Below are 15,213 nucleotides of genomic sequence, written 5' to 3'. Positions count from 1 at the left end.
AAACATGTTTGCCCCCTTGGGAAATGTCTACTCTGGAATAGGCAGAAGAATCTCGCCTCCAATTGCAAGGATCCGCAAAAGAGCTACCATCGACACCAGGGTCTCGCCAGCCGAGCAAGTGCAACATGGGCCTCCGGCTTCTTGCTTTCTTTTTTCATCAAGTAGAGGCACGAGAGGATGGGAATAAGTGGATCGATTCATCTCGTGTCTCCAGGATTCCAGGGTTCAAGGGTCGGTGCCAAGGTTTTACGACTGTCTCAGGATTGCCCGAAACTGCGCCTCAGCTCCTGGAAACGGTCTGGGCCTCGGACCCCCCCCTGCGATCGACATGCGGGCCAATTACTGATCAGTGCGGATCACAGTGAGGCAGCAGAGCAGGTATTGGGCTGGGCCCGGACACAACGTCTCAACTCTACACTTCGGAGTGCAGCATTTCGCATCTCATCATTTAGAGTAATGGGGTATGTGATAATTATAACTTTATCTGCTCTCTTTCTCAGGTCTGAACTCTGCGGTAGGGAAACCGTGCGTGCAGGGGTATTGAAGGTGGTCTCTATGTCTGTCTATATGCAGCCTCAACGTAGACAATATCTCTAGTTGAGCATACAACAATCACCCAGAGACGAGCTCGCTCTGCTCGAAATCCGTCGTCTTCTCCAACTCCTGAACAGCTTCAGTCTTTGCCGGCTGCTGCTGCCCTTTCCGGGTCTCCTTCTCTCCTCCCGCGGCGGCGCCATTGCCATTGGTCTTACATGTAGCCTCCTCCGCCGCCGCCATCCTCTTCTTGTCCTTCTTGCTCAGCTGTATCGCCCCCTTGGCCTCGGCCTCCTTGGGCAGCGGCCGCACGATCGGCTGCGCGACCCACCACGGCCGCTTGCACTTGCGCACCGTCCGCACCGAGCTCTCGTAGTCCAGCTCGTCTTCCCGATTCTCTTCCCCTTCCTCCTGCTCTGTGGTAGTAGTAGCGCTAGCCCCATGATCCGTGACCTCTCCCGCCTCCTCCACGCTCTTGCCCCCAGTCTGCTCGTACTCGATCAGGCCCCGCGCGACCTTGCGCTCCACCATGTCCAGCACCTGCTCGTACGCTTCCAGGCTGCCCCGGTTGCTCCGCGCCAGCCGGTCCCGCACGTCCGTGTGCCGCGCGACAAAGTGCCGCAGCAGGTGGAACAGGTGCGGCTGCACGGCCACGAGATTGGGCGACGTGACGTGCTGCTTCTTCTTGCCGCCGCTGCCGCCGTCGTGATCCCTCTTGCGCCGCTTGCGGTCCGGCTGCTCTGCCTCGGCCTCGTCGTGCTCGTCCAGCCACGCCGTGTCGTCGCCGGGCACGAATAGCGGCCTGCGGGCGGGCGGGGCTTCGTCCGCGGCGTATTGGTGTAGAATGTCCAGGTAGCGACGCATGACAGCATCGACACGCCAGCCTCCCCTGCCGTCCTTGCCGCGCCAGTATTCTCGGCCCTCCTGGCCTATTTCCGGCGCGGGAGCGAATAGGCCGGGGTCGCTTAGATTTCCCTCTGCGCTCATGACGCCGTCCGCACCCGTGGCGTCTAGGCATCTCTGAAGATCGCCCGGCTGGAGGATGTTACCGTTGGCAAAGAGCACCGTCTCTGGCGGCAGGTTGTCCCTGAGGAATTTTATCATCTTCCAGTCGGCCAGCCCCGTAAGGTGGCCCTTCTGCTCTCTCCTCCGCCCGTGTACCGTCAATATGCTTGCGCCCGCCTTGAGAACATTCTGCGCGTATGCCAGCGTCGCCTCCTTGGTCTCCAGTATCCTGATCTTGGCCGTGACGGGGACGTCGAGGTTCTTATGCAGGTTGTTGATAAGATTGAAGACGAGCTCCTGGTCCTCCTGCAGGAAAGCACCATAGTGCCCCTTTCGCGCAATGCCTTGGGGGCAGCCGAAGTTTATGTCGACGGCATCGCAGTACGGCGCCGCCAGCTTGGCAGCCGCGAGCAGGTGATCGGGGTCGTTGGCGCAGAACTGGACAAACAGCGGCCGGTCTATCTTGGGGTTGCCGTCGAGATGAGGCTCGAGGCTCGCGGGCGTGTCGGCAGCGGACGCAGACCAGGGCGACGGGCGTGTAGGTTCGAGATGACCCTCCCGATATTTCTGCGTCTCGGCAAAGAGTCGGGCGTGAAACATGGGAGAGTACGCAAGTATACTTGATCGTTGCGATTCCGGTAGGAAGGATCTAGTCAACATTCGCCATGCCTTTGAAGATATCAGTCTCTGGCGCGACGGTGCTCGATCAAGATAGATGCCTGGGGGAGAGTTACATACGAATTCCGACTGATCCACCATGGGAGCGACAATGAACTTGGGGCTTCCAATGCTCTTGTAGAATTCCCTCCCATGCAACTTTTTCGCCTTTGCGGGAACGCTTCCGGCATCACCATTGGCAGCGGCGCCATCCACTACCGCAGCAGGAATGGGCGCAATGGTCACGGACGCCATCACAGAGTAGGATCGCCCACGCCAGATAGAAAGCCAAGTCGAAGACCGGCGCAGGGCACTGGGAACAAACAGGACCGCCAGTCTGCCGAAGTTGCACAGAACATTCGCCTGAACAGCGCCTGGGTATGATTGTGGTGATTCTGGTGGTTCTCGCGACTATGAACAAATTTCCGGCGCTCGCGCCAATATTTAGTGTACCAAGAAAATGCTGGAGGCGTTGCCCATGCGCTAACAAAATTTCTACTTATATGTTCAGGGGTCTTCTCGCCAGCCCGGCTAGCCGCTGCAAGGCTGAAAATGAGCTCGGGTGGGGACCTAGAGCTGTGATTGGCTTGGCATCCTGCAACCCCACAATGACGTTGCTTCCCAGATTCGAGTTCGATGCTTTTCGTGGGGTAGCAACGGATGAGGCGGTCTGTCATGGCAGAACTGGGTACAGCTCCCCCCTGCCGCTTTGACAAGCAACCACCACGATCTTGAATCTAAACTCGTTTAAATAGCCTTGGTAGAGCTCTAGTCAGGAACGGTCCGGACGCCTCAGCCGTGACGCCACCAACAGCACTTCACGTTACGCTGCCAACTGATCGGACTTTTCTGCTCGGCAGAATTTGGTTCAATAGCCGATGTACGAGGCTTTCACACTTCATTGCTAAACCCGAGCTATGCCTATGGACAGGAGAGCGCATAAACAGAAAAGTACACACAGACAAGGAAAAGAAAGATCCTGAAACAGTTCGCTCCCCTGCCTTCCATCACACTGCACGAGCCTGTCTTGAACGACATGCTGGACGCGTGAGCCTTCGTCTTCGACATATCCTGCTCTAGAATACTTGCAACATGCATGCATTGCTTGTCTTGCAATAGCGAATCGAATAGATGCCGCTCCAAATGCTTTTCTTTTTGGAGGGGTCATGCGCGTGGTCCTCCCACCAGCCGCCATGCCGCCTCGTCGTCCATTCTTTCCGTCACCACCGCGGGCCAGTCGTTCGATCCGCAACCAATTCAGCCATTGACGTGGCTATCGTGGGAAGAGCAGGGCAATATCAACTCGGAGTGAGAGAAGCAAAAAGAAACAAACTCCTCAGTATTGCCCTCTCAAGATTAAGAAATGCGCTTTAAGTCCTGGACGCTTAACAGAAATGCTAAAAACGCCGTGACACCAAACTATGCTGTCCTGAAAACGCCCATTGAAAGAATTGCGAAAACACTCTAGGATACCGGGACAGACCCCTCCCAGAAACGAGGCGATTGTTGCAGAAGATGCTGTCTTGAACATCGTGGTCATCAGAAAAAGTGCGTATAGATCTTCGAGTTTTCGTGAACCTCCATTTCCTGTGCAAATGTACGTTAGCAATTGCACGCTTGTGAACAAGCCCATGCTTAAATGTCTGAGTACGAACCATTTTGAAAGTGTTCAGTTCTTCTTTGATCTGCTGAGCCAGCATCGGTGTAAGACGGTTGCACGTGGCAACTTCACCGCGACGATCATATTCCTGGCTAGGCCAGGTGTCGTAAAAGACAAGGCGGGGGCTGAATGTGGCATTGCGCTTCAGTGTGCCCTGAGGAGTAGTCGGGGCACTCTTAGTGTCCTGTCGGAGGCGGAGAGCCGACATGAAGTAGTCCTCGCTTCCGATCGAGATAGACCCTGTACGCTTGTGGCCCTGAATGTCATCGTTGGGGGTGCTGGGGGCACTCGACATGGGTGAATCGGAGATATGGGGCACCTGCGGCAGTTCGAAAGCAGGGTTCTTGGTGTCGGTTGGACCACGAGTGGGAGTTGAGGACCCACTGCCATCCGTCTTCTTGAGGATGCCCTTCCGGACAGCAGCCAGAACCTCGGCCCGCTCCTTCTCGCCACCGACAATGCTCTTTCTTGCGGCAGAGGTATCGGTGCCAGAGCTTCCCAGTCGTTCTGACACAGTGCTGGGAGCCTTGGAAGCGTCAATCGAGTTGCGCTCCAGGCGAGGGAAGCCAGTGCCACCTCCGCTCTGAACGTGGAGGTCAGCGTTGACATTGACCCGTTCACGCTCAGCCTCGACGGTGATCATGGAGACCTCAGCCTGTCCGGGCTCCGGCGAGTGAGCATCAGCAGCAGGGATGCCAATGACTGATTTCGGGCGGAACAGGCCAACCAACGAGCGCCCACCCTTCTTCATACCGCGGCCCATTTTCCGAATCATAATCGAGGCTGATGATGCCGTGGACGAGATGGACAGGTTATCCGTGGACCCAGCAAAGATCTTGGCGCCAGCATAGATGCTGTTGCCAATCCCAGCCTCTTCTTGGGCCTGAGCGATACGTGCCTGTTCATTCTCATAAAGTTCCTCGGCGGTGGGCTGCTTGTGTAGCTTTGCCGGGCTATTGGCTGAGGAGGCGGGTGTCTCTTCCTCCTCGGTGCCCGTGACCTTGCGGAACTCAGCAGCACTGCCAAACGAAAACGCTCGACGCAGTCTCGACGTCTTGCTCTTCAGCTTGGTGCCTTTCTGGTTGATCGCTGCGAGCTGCTTGACGGCTGGGCTGTCCACATGGCTCGCCTGAGAAGGCGATGGAGACACCTTGGATTTCGATGCAGCCGCCTCGTTGGCAGTCGTACCAGCGACGTCGAGGTCGGCATCCATCGTCATCGGTCTGGAAAGAGGCGAGGGATGAACAACCCTCTTGCCGACATCTGCAGACGAGGAACCGCGAGGTGGAATGTTCACCAATTTTGGATGGTCTTGGTTGCTGCCATTCTGGTCAGGGACTGAAGAGGACAAGGCGGGGTTGCTGGTGGAGATCGACAGATTGGCGTTTCTGTTGGTGGCCTGAAAGGGAAAGTGTGTATTAGCAATGGCGAATGGCACAAGATAAAGATGATTTGATTGGCCAAGCTCGCACAAAAGATGATACAATGAGATGTGCGTTTGAGCAAAAAAAAAATCTACCAGTGAAGATGACTTACCGACGATGGGCGAGAGTGGCTGCTGCGACTCGAAACGACACTCTCAGAACTACCGGTCCTGGAGTGCACCATCTTTTCGCTGGTACCATTAGTTCCAGCGACGCGGGTGGACTTGTGCTCCTTATCAGCACTCATGGGCCGGGATGGGTCCTCCGCCCGCCTGATTATGGGTGGCGTCAGGGGTTTGGGATAATCGGCAGAATCCAAAGCGGGCATACTCAGTCGCCGAACCCTCCTCGAGTCCTGCTCGGTCCCGCGATAGAGCTGGATCTCCTCGAAACCAGACGTGGGTGTGGATGCATGCGAACTATTGGGCCGCCCTGTAAACGCCGGATCATGGAGTTGTGGTAACGACTGCCGGGAGGTTAGGGAAGGATCATTTGCCCGGGCAGCAGGTCTCCTGTATCTATCGGGAGCCGCCTTGGCCGGGCCCGACAATTGCATCATGGGCGCCTGGGCTGTGGCACCGGGCAGCACGACGGAATGCGGTCGTTGGGCTGATGTTCGTCGGCCAGTAGCAGAGATAGCCGAGTCATCACGAACCCCTGGAGCTCCATACCCTAGCGAGCCCATTGTCGGCAGGTTCGTCATCGAGGCACTGGCAGGATAGCGAGACCTGGGCATGCTGTTGCTGTTGTAGTCGAGGCTCTGCATTGTCGGGACGGTCGGAGAAGACGAGGTCCGAAAGTTGCCGTACTGTTGCCATTGAGGCATGGTGTTCAGATTGGGTGTTGCCGTGAAGGCATATGGCTGGATCGGGGCCGGCCCGCTTCGGTAGACCGAAGGACCGCCTGGGTTGCCATAAAAGCTGTTCCGGTGCTGCTGGGAGCCACCGTACTGAGGACCTGCGTTTCCTTGCGTTCCAGACATCATTCCGGAAGCGGAAGATGGTCGGGCCTGAAGCATGGTTGCAGTACTTGTCTGTTGGGGAAGGGTCTGGACCATGGCAGCCATGATCGGACTGGATTTGACCGAAGCTGAAAATGGCGAGCCGCAATCAGACGTCGAAATGGGGTTGAGCCGTGTGTGGATCGAAGGTGAATCCAAAGGAACGTGCGGGTTGGCGACTAGCTATAACAAACGCTTTAGGGGACTCTATGGGGTAACAATGTTAGTCAAGTCTTGTTTCTCGGACGTCTTGAGTTGCAGTGCGTCAAGCAGTGGTAGTGAGTCGAGGGTCAGTCAAGCCTGAGGAGTGGTGAGGGAGAGATTGAGAAGGAGCAAACAGTGAGATAGCAGTGAGGGTCTGACTGATGGACGATGTGACAAGGGACTGGCATACTTTGGGGACAGATCTGAATTCAGACAAAAGATTGTGGCGAGGCTAGAAGTGAATGTCGGAATGAGGAATCGATGGACGCCTGCGACCGAAGAGATGGGACCAAAAACGAGTGGTGTTGTCTTTTTTATTTTTGGGAGAAAAGAAAAGCCCGCTGTTACCACGAGCAAAGAACGGAAAATCGTACCAAGCCCAGGACGAGTCGGTCGATCAAGACGGTGAGCAAAGGCGACAATTCTCGAGTACCACAGAGAGGCACCGGATGTCTGTTATTGGCTGCTATACATCTGATGGCCGAGTCACAGATGGGTTGTGATGCTTTCCGTGATCCCGTAAGCCGCCGTGTTCGATCTTGCTTTTTCTTGTGTATTTTTCTCCCTGGACGCTGTGGCAGGGGGCGAGGGCGGTTATTCGGTCGATAGGGGGGGAAAGAGCCGGATAGAATTGGGAGAGTCGAGGTCGACCGTATACGACAGACGGAGAGAAAGTGTCGAATTCGAGGGATGGCAGTACCGGTGGTGATGCAAAAAGGGGAAGAGGGCCTTCTAGGACACCGGAAAAGGCCAGCAGGCAAAGGGGTCAGAATGGCCGAGGGTAATGCAGTGATCAGATTAGGAGGCACGACGAAGGAAGACAATAAGAGAAAGATGAAGTGATTCAACAACAGACGAGGGGACACTAAGGGATGGGGAAAACGAAGGAGAAGGTATGATAGGGGAAGTTTTGGGTGTGTGTGCTGTGTGTGTATGGGGAGAGAGAGAAGCAGAGATGAAGGTCAAGGGATCGAGTGTTGCAAAGCAATTCTGTATCAAGGATGGTGGTGGTGGTGCCTGCTGCTGCTCAGTGGACTGTGGACTGGACTGGACTGGGCTGTGATTGTGCCCCAGGTGGTGGCATTGGCGAGCATCTGGCGTGTCTTAGTGCGATTTGTGGTGCTATCAGTGGTGGGAGAATGGATCCTCTGGGAGCACAGCATGCCCAGGTGGTGGTGGTCTGGTACCGAAATGCGGTGCGCTTCCCGCCCGTGGGTACAGGCCGGCCAGATCCAAAAATGGTAGGTACCTGTAGGTGAGGAGACAGACCCAGCAGGAACACGCAGGGCCTAGGAGGGGGCGGTTTCTAGAAGGTGCAGTCGCTAGAACCGTGCAGTCACCCAGGGTTGTTATTACCTAGCGTTGTACACCAGCTGGCACTTGCGTGTTCAAGTGCTCTCCGCCCATCAATCATCTCACCCATCAAATCTGACGCTCCCCCTTCTATTGTACCTAGTTATTTCCCTCGCCTTTCCCACCCCTCTCTCGCCCTTCCCTCCCTCCCTCCCGGTAGCAGTAGCACTAGCTTGAGGTACGAAAGTACAGGAACACGCTAACACGCTAGGCACGTCCTAGCCGGCTCAGATCGAGACACAAAGTTGCAGGAACACGGGTGGGCAGAAACATTGCGATGGGGACACAAGGCGAGCACAGGCCAATACAGCGCTGGGATTCTTGGTGAGGCGACCGTTAGTGGAGAAATCAAAACATTTGATGACCGCGTTACTGAGACGGAGAGTTTACGCCATTCAACATTCCTCTCAGGAACACCCGTGGGTTCCGTAGCTAATCTTTTCTCCTTTGCGCACAGTCCAGTCATTCACCTTTTGTTGCTGTAGAATCCCCTTATCAAGACAGCCACCTGCCAGAGCCCAACAAAGACCAAGCAAGGTTTCCCCAAAAAAACTCGTCAATTTTTCCCTCCCCCCTTTTGGGTCCCTGTCTGATGGCGCAGCGCCGAGCTGGCCGCGTTGATTGGCCACGCAGCCCTGGGTGGCATTGATCCAGGTCGCGCTAGACAAGGGGAGCATCCCCGCCTGCAGGCCCCAAAATGCACCCGTCCAGCACCGTCTGCATGCATGGCGAAATGCATGTATTGTACCTACCACGGTTTTTCTTTACATATCCACATTACACAGTACGGAGCACGCAAGTACGAATACTCGTTCTGCTCACTACCCGTACGCGTAGGTACAAGCTACACCGACAAGGTACACGCGCCGTCGCCGCCGGCTGAGTGCGTGTAGCTCCAATTCACCCATAACGATCTCGCAGTCGATGTCTGCTTGCTTCGTCATTCATTCTGTTTGAGTATCCTACGTGTCTGGCAAAGATTGAACGCATCCCTTCCCAAGAAAGTACCGATTGGACAATCCCACACACAGCAGGGGCGACGAGTCGACTTCTGCTTGGAAAACTGTGGAATCGACTTGGATCATCATGCGTCTTGCCTAGCCAGATACAGGGTAGGGAATCTCTTGGTTTTCCTCGACACAGTACCTAGGTAGGTAATTAGGTGCATGTCTACATGCCTACATGCATCACTAATGCGGTCTGTTGGCGGCGATTGCATGTAGGAAATGGGTAGTGTAAAGCCCTAGCAGCGCGCCCCGATGCCCGTCGCTCACCACGGATGGACCAGCTAATTCGTGACCCTCTCTTTATTTTCCGTAGCCTCCGTGCCTCCATTTCTCGGATCAGGGCGGTCCAGCCTTGACGTATGCACTTGCACAACTCCATCGCCCGCCAGATCTATCCGGACAAGGTAATATCGTCAGACGGGGGGAGAGAGGCGAAATGGCTCGTTGGACCCTCAGGCCGGGGACCATGCTCAAGATGAACACTGGGGGCGGCCGGGGCCGGGGTAAATTGTCCATTTGAAGGTATTGTACCTCGTATTGAAATGGGTGCGCGCCCGGATACCTTTCAATGTAGTATTGCAAGGTGCGAGTGCTCCTGCGAACCAGCACTCATCATTCGCCGGATTCAGACAGTAATATGAGAAGGCCTGCCCCCTCTCACCTCACCGTGCATTAGCGAACGCAGGTCAACACAGCGAACAAACCAAAAGCCACGTCGGTTGACTACGAGTACGGAGTACATTGGAGATGTTTCCGCCGCCCGGTGATTGTTGCCCTTCCGAGTGTCCTGCATCGCCCTGAGCAGCTTGACATCTCCTTGATCCACACGAGCGCCTGTGGCTCTCCTCTCGACTTGATCTGGTAAGCATACGGATCGAGGACCTGAAGACCCAGCTCGATCGATCTCGAGTCCCATGGACCAATCGCTCATGGTGACACACGCAAGAGGGCACTGCACAGTACTTCAACTTTGTAGACCTAGGTCACTAAGTAGTTGAGGGTTTGCTGTACAAATGCAGTATGAGCACACAATAGAGTACTGGACCAAAGAACTACATACCGAGGCTATGTTACCTTGATTGTTTATTGCAACTCTGTGCCATTAGGAGCGATCGACATCCATCAGGAGGTTCAGTAGAGAGACGTGCGTTCCTGGAGCCAAGGGCGAGATGATCCAGGGGTCCGTATTGTGGATTCGTCTCTCTCGTCATCCGCGGTGAGGTATCTACACACCTCCAGTCGGTGAATCCATGCAAATAAAAGGGACCTAACGGAGGAAACGGAGTACCATGGAGTATCTCCCACTGATCGGCCCCTACCTTCTCAAACAGGCCGGGTGTGAATAATTACGGGTAAGGGCCCCACTGTTAACGGCAGCAAGCTTTTGGCGTCCACATCTCTTGCGAGGGTTTCGCGGGAGAGGCGCTTTTGCACTGTGCTTACGAGGCTGCTATAGCCAGGTACACCGTTATTGATCCCTCAAAATGTGTCCCATCCGTTTGGTACAATGCAAAAGGGAGGATGGCAACCACTTGTACAAGTTAGATGCTGCGTTGTCCGTTGGTGGTTGATGGCTTGGTGATGCCAGCTGTGAACGCCTCACTCAGCTCGGCATTGCTCCGTCCGCTTCATTTCGTTTTTGAGTAATTATGTGCTGTCACACACAATACCAGCCCAAAAAGAAAGGTTTCGTGCGCTGCCGCACGTGTCCCGGCTGGATTCAACATCAATTCCACCAACAGGCGAGCTTTGAATCCCGTCCGCCATTACCTAGTTGCCCTAAACAAAGTCTCCAGCCCATGGGGATGTGTCTGCCGACGTGGGACGCGTCATGCGCCGTCGATTGCCGGCTTCCATCATACTAAGTTGGATGGGCATCCCATTGAAGATGCTTACTTCCAAGCATAGGTAGACTTGTCTTCAGGAGCCCATCCCCTTACAACTAACTACCTTACCTACCTACTCTGTACTTCGTATCCCATCCATCTGTATCCATGGTACCCATCTCTGCTCTGTTCTGCTCTACAAACGGGAACCAAGCCCCTTCCAGCATGTCGTCCCTTCGTAGCAGTGCTTGATGGGCCACCCCCGACGGAGTGGTCCACAAACATTACGACAGCATTGTGGACCCTGTTTTGCCTGTCCAATCTGGGGAAACTACCTAGCTCCATAGGCGAGCGCGAGATCGAAATCGCTTCGTATGTCTTTGTCTCGTGGAGATGTGTCAAGCCTGATCCCCCAATGTCACATGCCGACAACTGACGAGGTTGGTAATGGGGAAGTGCACATGTTTTGTTTCAAAAAAGTCAGTGTCTCCCCAACGCTTTCTCTCAGCACGCCAGGTATCGAGTTTCAAAGGTCTTCTCTTCCCGCGGGAGTACAATTTGTCAAGGTCACTGGGCCAATCATCAGTCAATTGGTGATTCTTTAGGTTAAGACCGGCCTTGCACTGCGAGGACCCGGCCAGCGCGATCCCGTCTTTTGTGTGATACTGCTGCCTGCCTCGGAGCAAACAGCATGCTGTGGCACGGTAAACAAAGCTCGCAGTCTCAGCCTGCACATTACCGTCCCGCCCACTCATGGCCACCGGGTGTGGCCACGATGGGCGCTCTCGGGAACCCATCCAAGCCATTGGAAGGATCGCTGCACGGCAGGCCGGGACCCCGTTGGAGGTAGGTTTCCCGGGCGATCCCGCCGCCGAAGCTCTCTAACCGAAGCGCTCTAATTGAGGCCCGGACAAGGATGCTGCAGTAAGGGCCCGAATGCATGGCCAAATAATAAGTCACAGGCACCGTCAAATAGTGATGGCGCGGAGCGAGATCCTAGACTTGCTAGACTGCATTCACAACCTCTTGATCCGAAGCCTCGGCGGCAATGCATGAACGGGCGACATGCTGCACTACCATATGCATGTTTTGTGCTCGTCACGTCGACAGAGTACACACCAGATCGGCTAAAAGTGCTCTCCGTCACAGCTAATTCGTACTGGATTTAAACCCTACCCGCAAACCGATTTGGCACAAGTATAAAAAAGTAAAACAATAAATGTCTTATTTCTGCTACAAGTATATGTTATTCACTTATCCCTTCGTTCCTTTACTTACCAAAAAAAAAAAAGGAACGAAAAAAAAAATTGACAAGAGCGAGATTCGAACTCGCGTCTCTTTCGAGACTGCAATGCGAAGCGAGTAATCGCTTAAGATAATTCTTGACTGGATAGGGGGTCAGTTTGGTTCAGTTCACCTGTGTCTGAACGGCATTTACTCACGTGCAGCGCCTTAGACCTAAAGAGGGGGTTAGCTCGGTGACTAGGGTGTTGCAGAAGATCGGGTCTAGCTGCTTACCACTCGGCCATCTTGCCATTCTGTGGCGAATAAATGGCCCCTTTAGATATTATATACCTAGGTACCTTGGAGGGTCCAAGCTGGGAATTTACGCACCCTCTTATCAAGACCCCGCAAGAAAGCTACAGTGCTCAACTTAGACCTGCATCATGCCGGCAGAACCTGCTTGCCTGCGCTGCTTCAGTTCTGGATGTTTCCGTCGTTTCCATGCTGGCAGGAATTATCCCAGTTGCCCCAATCTGCTTGTAATGGCTGGGGCGTTTTATACCCCCTCCCGACCATAATGGGCCCCCTCAGGTAAAGTGCAAACAAATCGGAGGAGCGACATATATGCCGTACACACTATGTACAAGAAATCAAGTTTGGAAGTTTCCAGACTACGCATGGCTCCTCCTGCAAGAGCCAGTCATATCCTTTGCGCTCGATAATATCAAGGGTCCTATTCCCCTGCCTCGGTCAACGCAGGCGGAGGTGGACGCCATTCCGCCGGCCGATACGAGAACGACCCAGAAATACCGGCGATCAACTCGGGAATCTGGGCTCGCTTGCGCAACGGTAAGCGGCCTTGGCTGGTGCATCCAGGCACGGGTCACGATCCGTGTGGCTGGCGGCTCCGGCGGCAGTTCTGGGTCTTCCTGGTCGACTGACGTCTCACCAGGCCTGTTGGGCCACTTCAACGCCACTCGGTTTGTGCAATTCAGGTTCAAGAGCAATGCAAATCGTTGGCATTGCATGAATATTCTCACTCATGTCCTCGGTCTTTTCTATTATCATTGGGCCTTTGTTATCATACACAGGGAATCCCTTGTCAAACACAGACGCCGATACGGCTGCAAGCGCAGGCATTGTCCCCATAACTTCTATTTTTGGTCTACCAGGGTGTTGTTCGCTGGCCTGGGGATCTGTATGACACGCGCCTTGTCAGGGAGCTTGTTCAAGATGAACTGCAGGGCCTGCTGGCCGTTTCTCTCGCCGTAGCCCTGATGAAACGCGGCGTCGGTGCCATTCGAGCAAAAGGGATCCGGCGAATCGCAGTACGATTGCATCCTGTCTTGATATACGGGACAAGAAAAGTTGGCCGGGCGTGCCGCAAACTGTTTTCCCCCAATGAGTCAACGAAACACAAGTCCACAAACAGGCTGGGCCGCATCACTACTCACCCCTGGACCGGTCGCGTTTCCCACGTTGAAAGGCTGCCCGGACCGGTGCCGTGGGTTGCCCATCATGATGATAGCAGCGACCTTGGATCCTGTTTCGACTGGCACGAGGGAGCCTGTCGTCCGCAGGCTCCTGCCGTCGGGCCCGCCACAGAAGGAATCATCGATGATCTGGCCTCCCTAGAGGGGAAAACAAGCCGGTTCGTCAGCAAGGCACCCTCGCGTACGCCCGAGCGGTTCTCGTGGCAATCCTTACCTGTGAGTAGCCGTGCATGATGAGCACTGTATCGGGGCACAAGAGCGTAAACATGGCCAGCTGGCTGATGACGCCCACGATCCCCATCCTGACGCTCTTGGCGTAGTCGTCGCCGCCGATGGCCGGGTACTGGATCTCTTCGGACGTGGCGCCGGGGAAGTTGTCGAGCACGAGGTCCACCAGCGTCTTGGCCGAGCCGAAGCCCGGCGGCGCGGTCGTCTCCCGGGCTGCCATGATGTGAAGCTGCGGACACACGACCGCGACTGCCCGGTCCAGCACGGCAGCCGCGGCGCAGCCGAGGAGCCATGCCAGCGCTAGTATCGAGCGCATCATCGTCTCACTTCGTGGTCGAGAATACGAGGGACGAGTTGAGTCAGTCCATGCCTCTCTGAGCGCCGTCGACAACAATGAATAAAGAAGGAAACGTTCGTCGGTCGGTCGCCTCTTTTGGTGGTATATGAGGGAAAGGGGGGAAGAAGATGCTACCACGGGACAGAGATGCGTGGGACAGCAGGGCGTATCCTTGGCGATGTGCAAGTTGATCAGATGAAATAAGGCCGAGGAAACGAGGACGGCATTGGCAATGTGTTATTCCTGCTGCTGGCTGAGCTTACTTGGACGACGCGGATCAGAGGAAACGCATGCCGCTCGGGCGGAGGGGATGCGCATGGAAGCCTCCTGAGCCATTCTCCCACATGATCGCCGTTTCTCGTGTGGTCTCAGACACGAGGCTCTGCCGGACCGCATGCATCTTCATTTTGCGGCGGAAAGCTTGTATTTTGACATGGATCACATAAACATCGGGGCTGCGTCTTCTAGTAGAACGGAGCAAATGTCCTGAGTCAATACTGAATCTTCCTATGCTGTAAATACTATATAGTTGGAATGTCGAGTTTGATTCTCACGATCGAAGCCGAGTTGAATTGATGTACAAGTATGTTTGAACCCCTGCAGGTCCCGGCCGTCGATACCTGCGACAGGGATCCTCACCACGAAACGTAACGGGCAGCCCGCGGCACGCATAACGCATCATAATCGACGAAACCGCCGCTCGAAGAAAGTCAAAATGTGTTCTTGTAGAAACATCTAAGGGCATCAAAGGGCTATAGATGGCCGGCCAAGCCAGTAGGCCAAGGAATAGCAGGGGGCATGATGTGCTGCCCGTTTCTCGGGCAGTTATCCGTATAGATTTGTCACCAAGTTGCCTTCCTTCTTACCAAGAGCTCAATAGGATTTTTGGTAATGCGTTTGATGCTGGCCGGGAAATTCAGCCTGATCGGTTGTCCGTTCTGCCTGTCTCGCCTCGGATAAGGGCATGGCGTCTTGAATGGCAAGTCTGGACACCACCTGTGGCCACCATGTTTAGTCTACACGACCAGATAAAGAGAATGAAAGGCACCGGATGTGCGCCCGGAGAATTTCAATGATAATCGTCCGTGAGTTCTGGAAATCTGCAGACTTGAAACGGCTGGCGCTGCTGATCCAACTTGTGGCCTCGAGATTCCAAAAGGGGTCCCTTACTGTCTCTTACTCGGCCGATATTATCACACGCCGGACCCGGCTTAGATTTCATCAACATTCGTGATTGCGACCTCTCAGAAGTAAAGACAAG

General features: G+C 54.8%; 3 protein-coding genes across 3 annotated transcripts; all 3 read right to left on the bottom strand.

The window, feature by feature from the left end:
* Positions 1-612: 612 nt before the first annotated feature.
* Positions 613-2,451, bottom strand: E0L32_009013 (uncharacterized protein; the record flags this gene model as incomplete). The annotated part of the gene is made up of 1 exon (XM_031143932.1): positions 613-2,451. The coding sequence occupies one exon, from the start codon at positions 2,449-2,451 to the stop codon at positions 613-615; it is 1,839 nt and encodes a 612-aa protein (XP_030991533.1).
* Positions 2,452-3,735: 1,284 nt separating this feature from the next.
* On the bottom strand, positions 3,736-6,298 carry E0L32_009012 (uncharacterized protein; the record flags this gene model as incomplete). The annotated part of the gene is made up of 3 exons (XM_031143931.1): positions 3,736-3,783; positions 3,852-5,255; positions 5,393-6,298. 3 exons carry the CDS (start codon positions 6,296-6,298, stop codon positions 3,736-3,738), a joined length of 2,358 nt encoding a protein of 785 aa, XP_030991532.1.
* A 6,750-nt stretch (positions 6,299-13,048) lies between these two features.
* Positions 13,049-13,934, bottom strand: E0L32_009011 (uncharacterized protein; the record flags this gene model as incomplete). Its single annotated transcript, XM_031143930.1, has 3 exons — positions 13,049-13,282; positions 13,349-13,525; positions 13,602-13,934. 3 exons carry the CDS (start codon positions 13,932-13,934, stop codon positions 13,049-13,051), a joined length of 744 nt encoding a protein of 247 aa, XP_030991531.1.
* Between the last annotated feature and the right edge of the window lie 1,279 nt (positions 13,935-15,213).

Source organism: Thyridium curvatum (assembly GCF_004353045.1).
Source record: "Thyridium curvatum strain D216 chromosome Unknown NODE_62_length_255573_cov_84.952434, whole genome shotgun sequence".
NCBI classification, from domain to species: domain Eukaryota; kingdom Fungi; phylum Ascomycota; class Sordariomycetes; order Thyridiales; family Thyridiaceae; genus Thyridium; species Thyridium curvatum.
The sequence above is the reverse complement of the archived record's forward strand: the minus strand, read 5'-3'. Positions and strand labels throughout refer to the sequence as shown.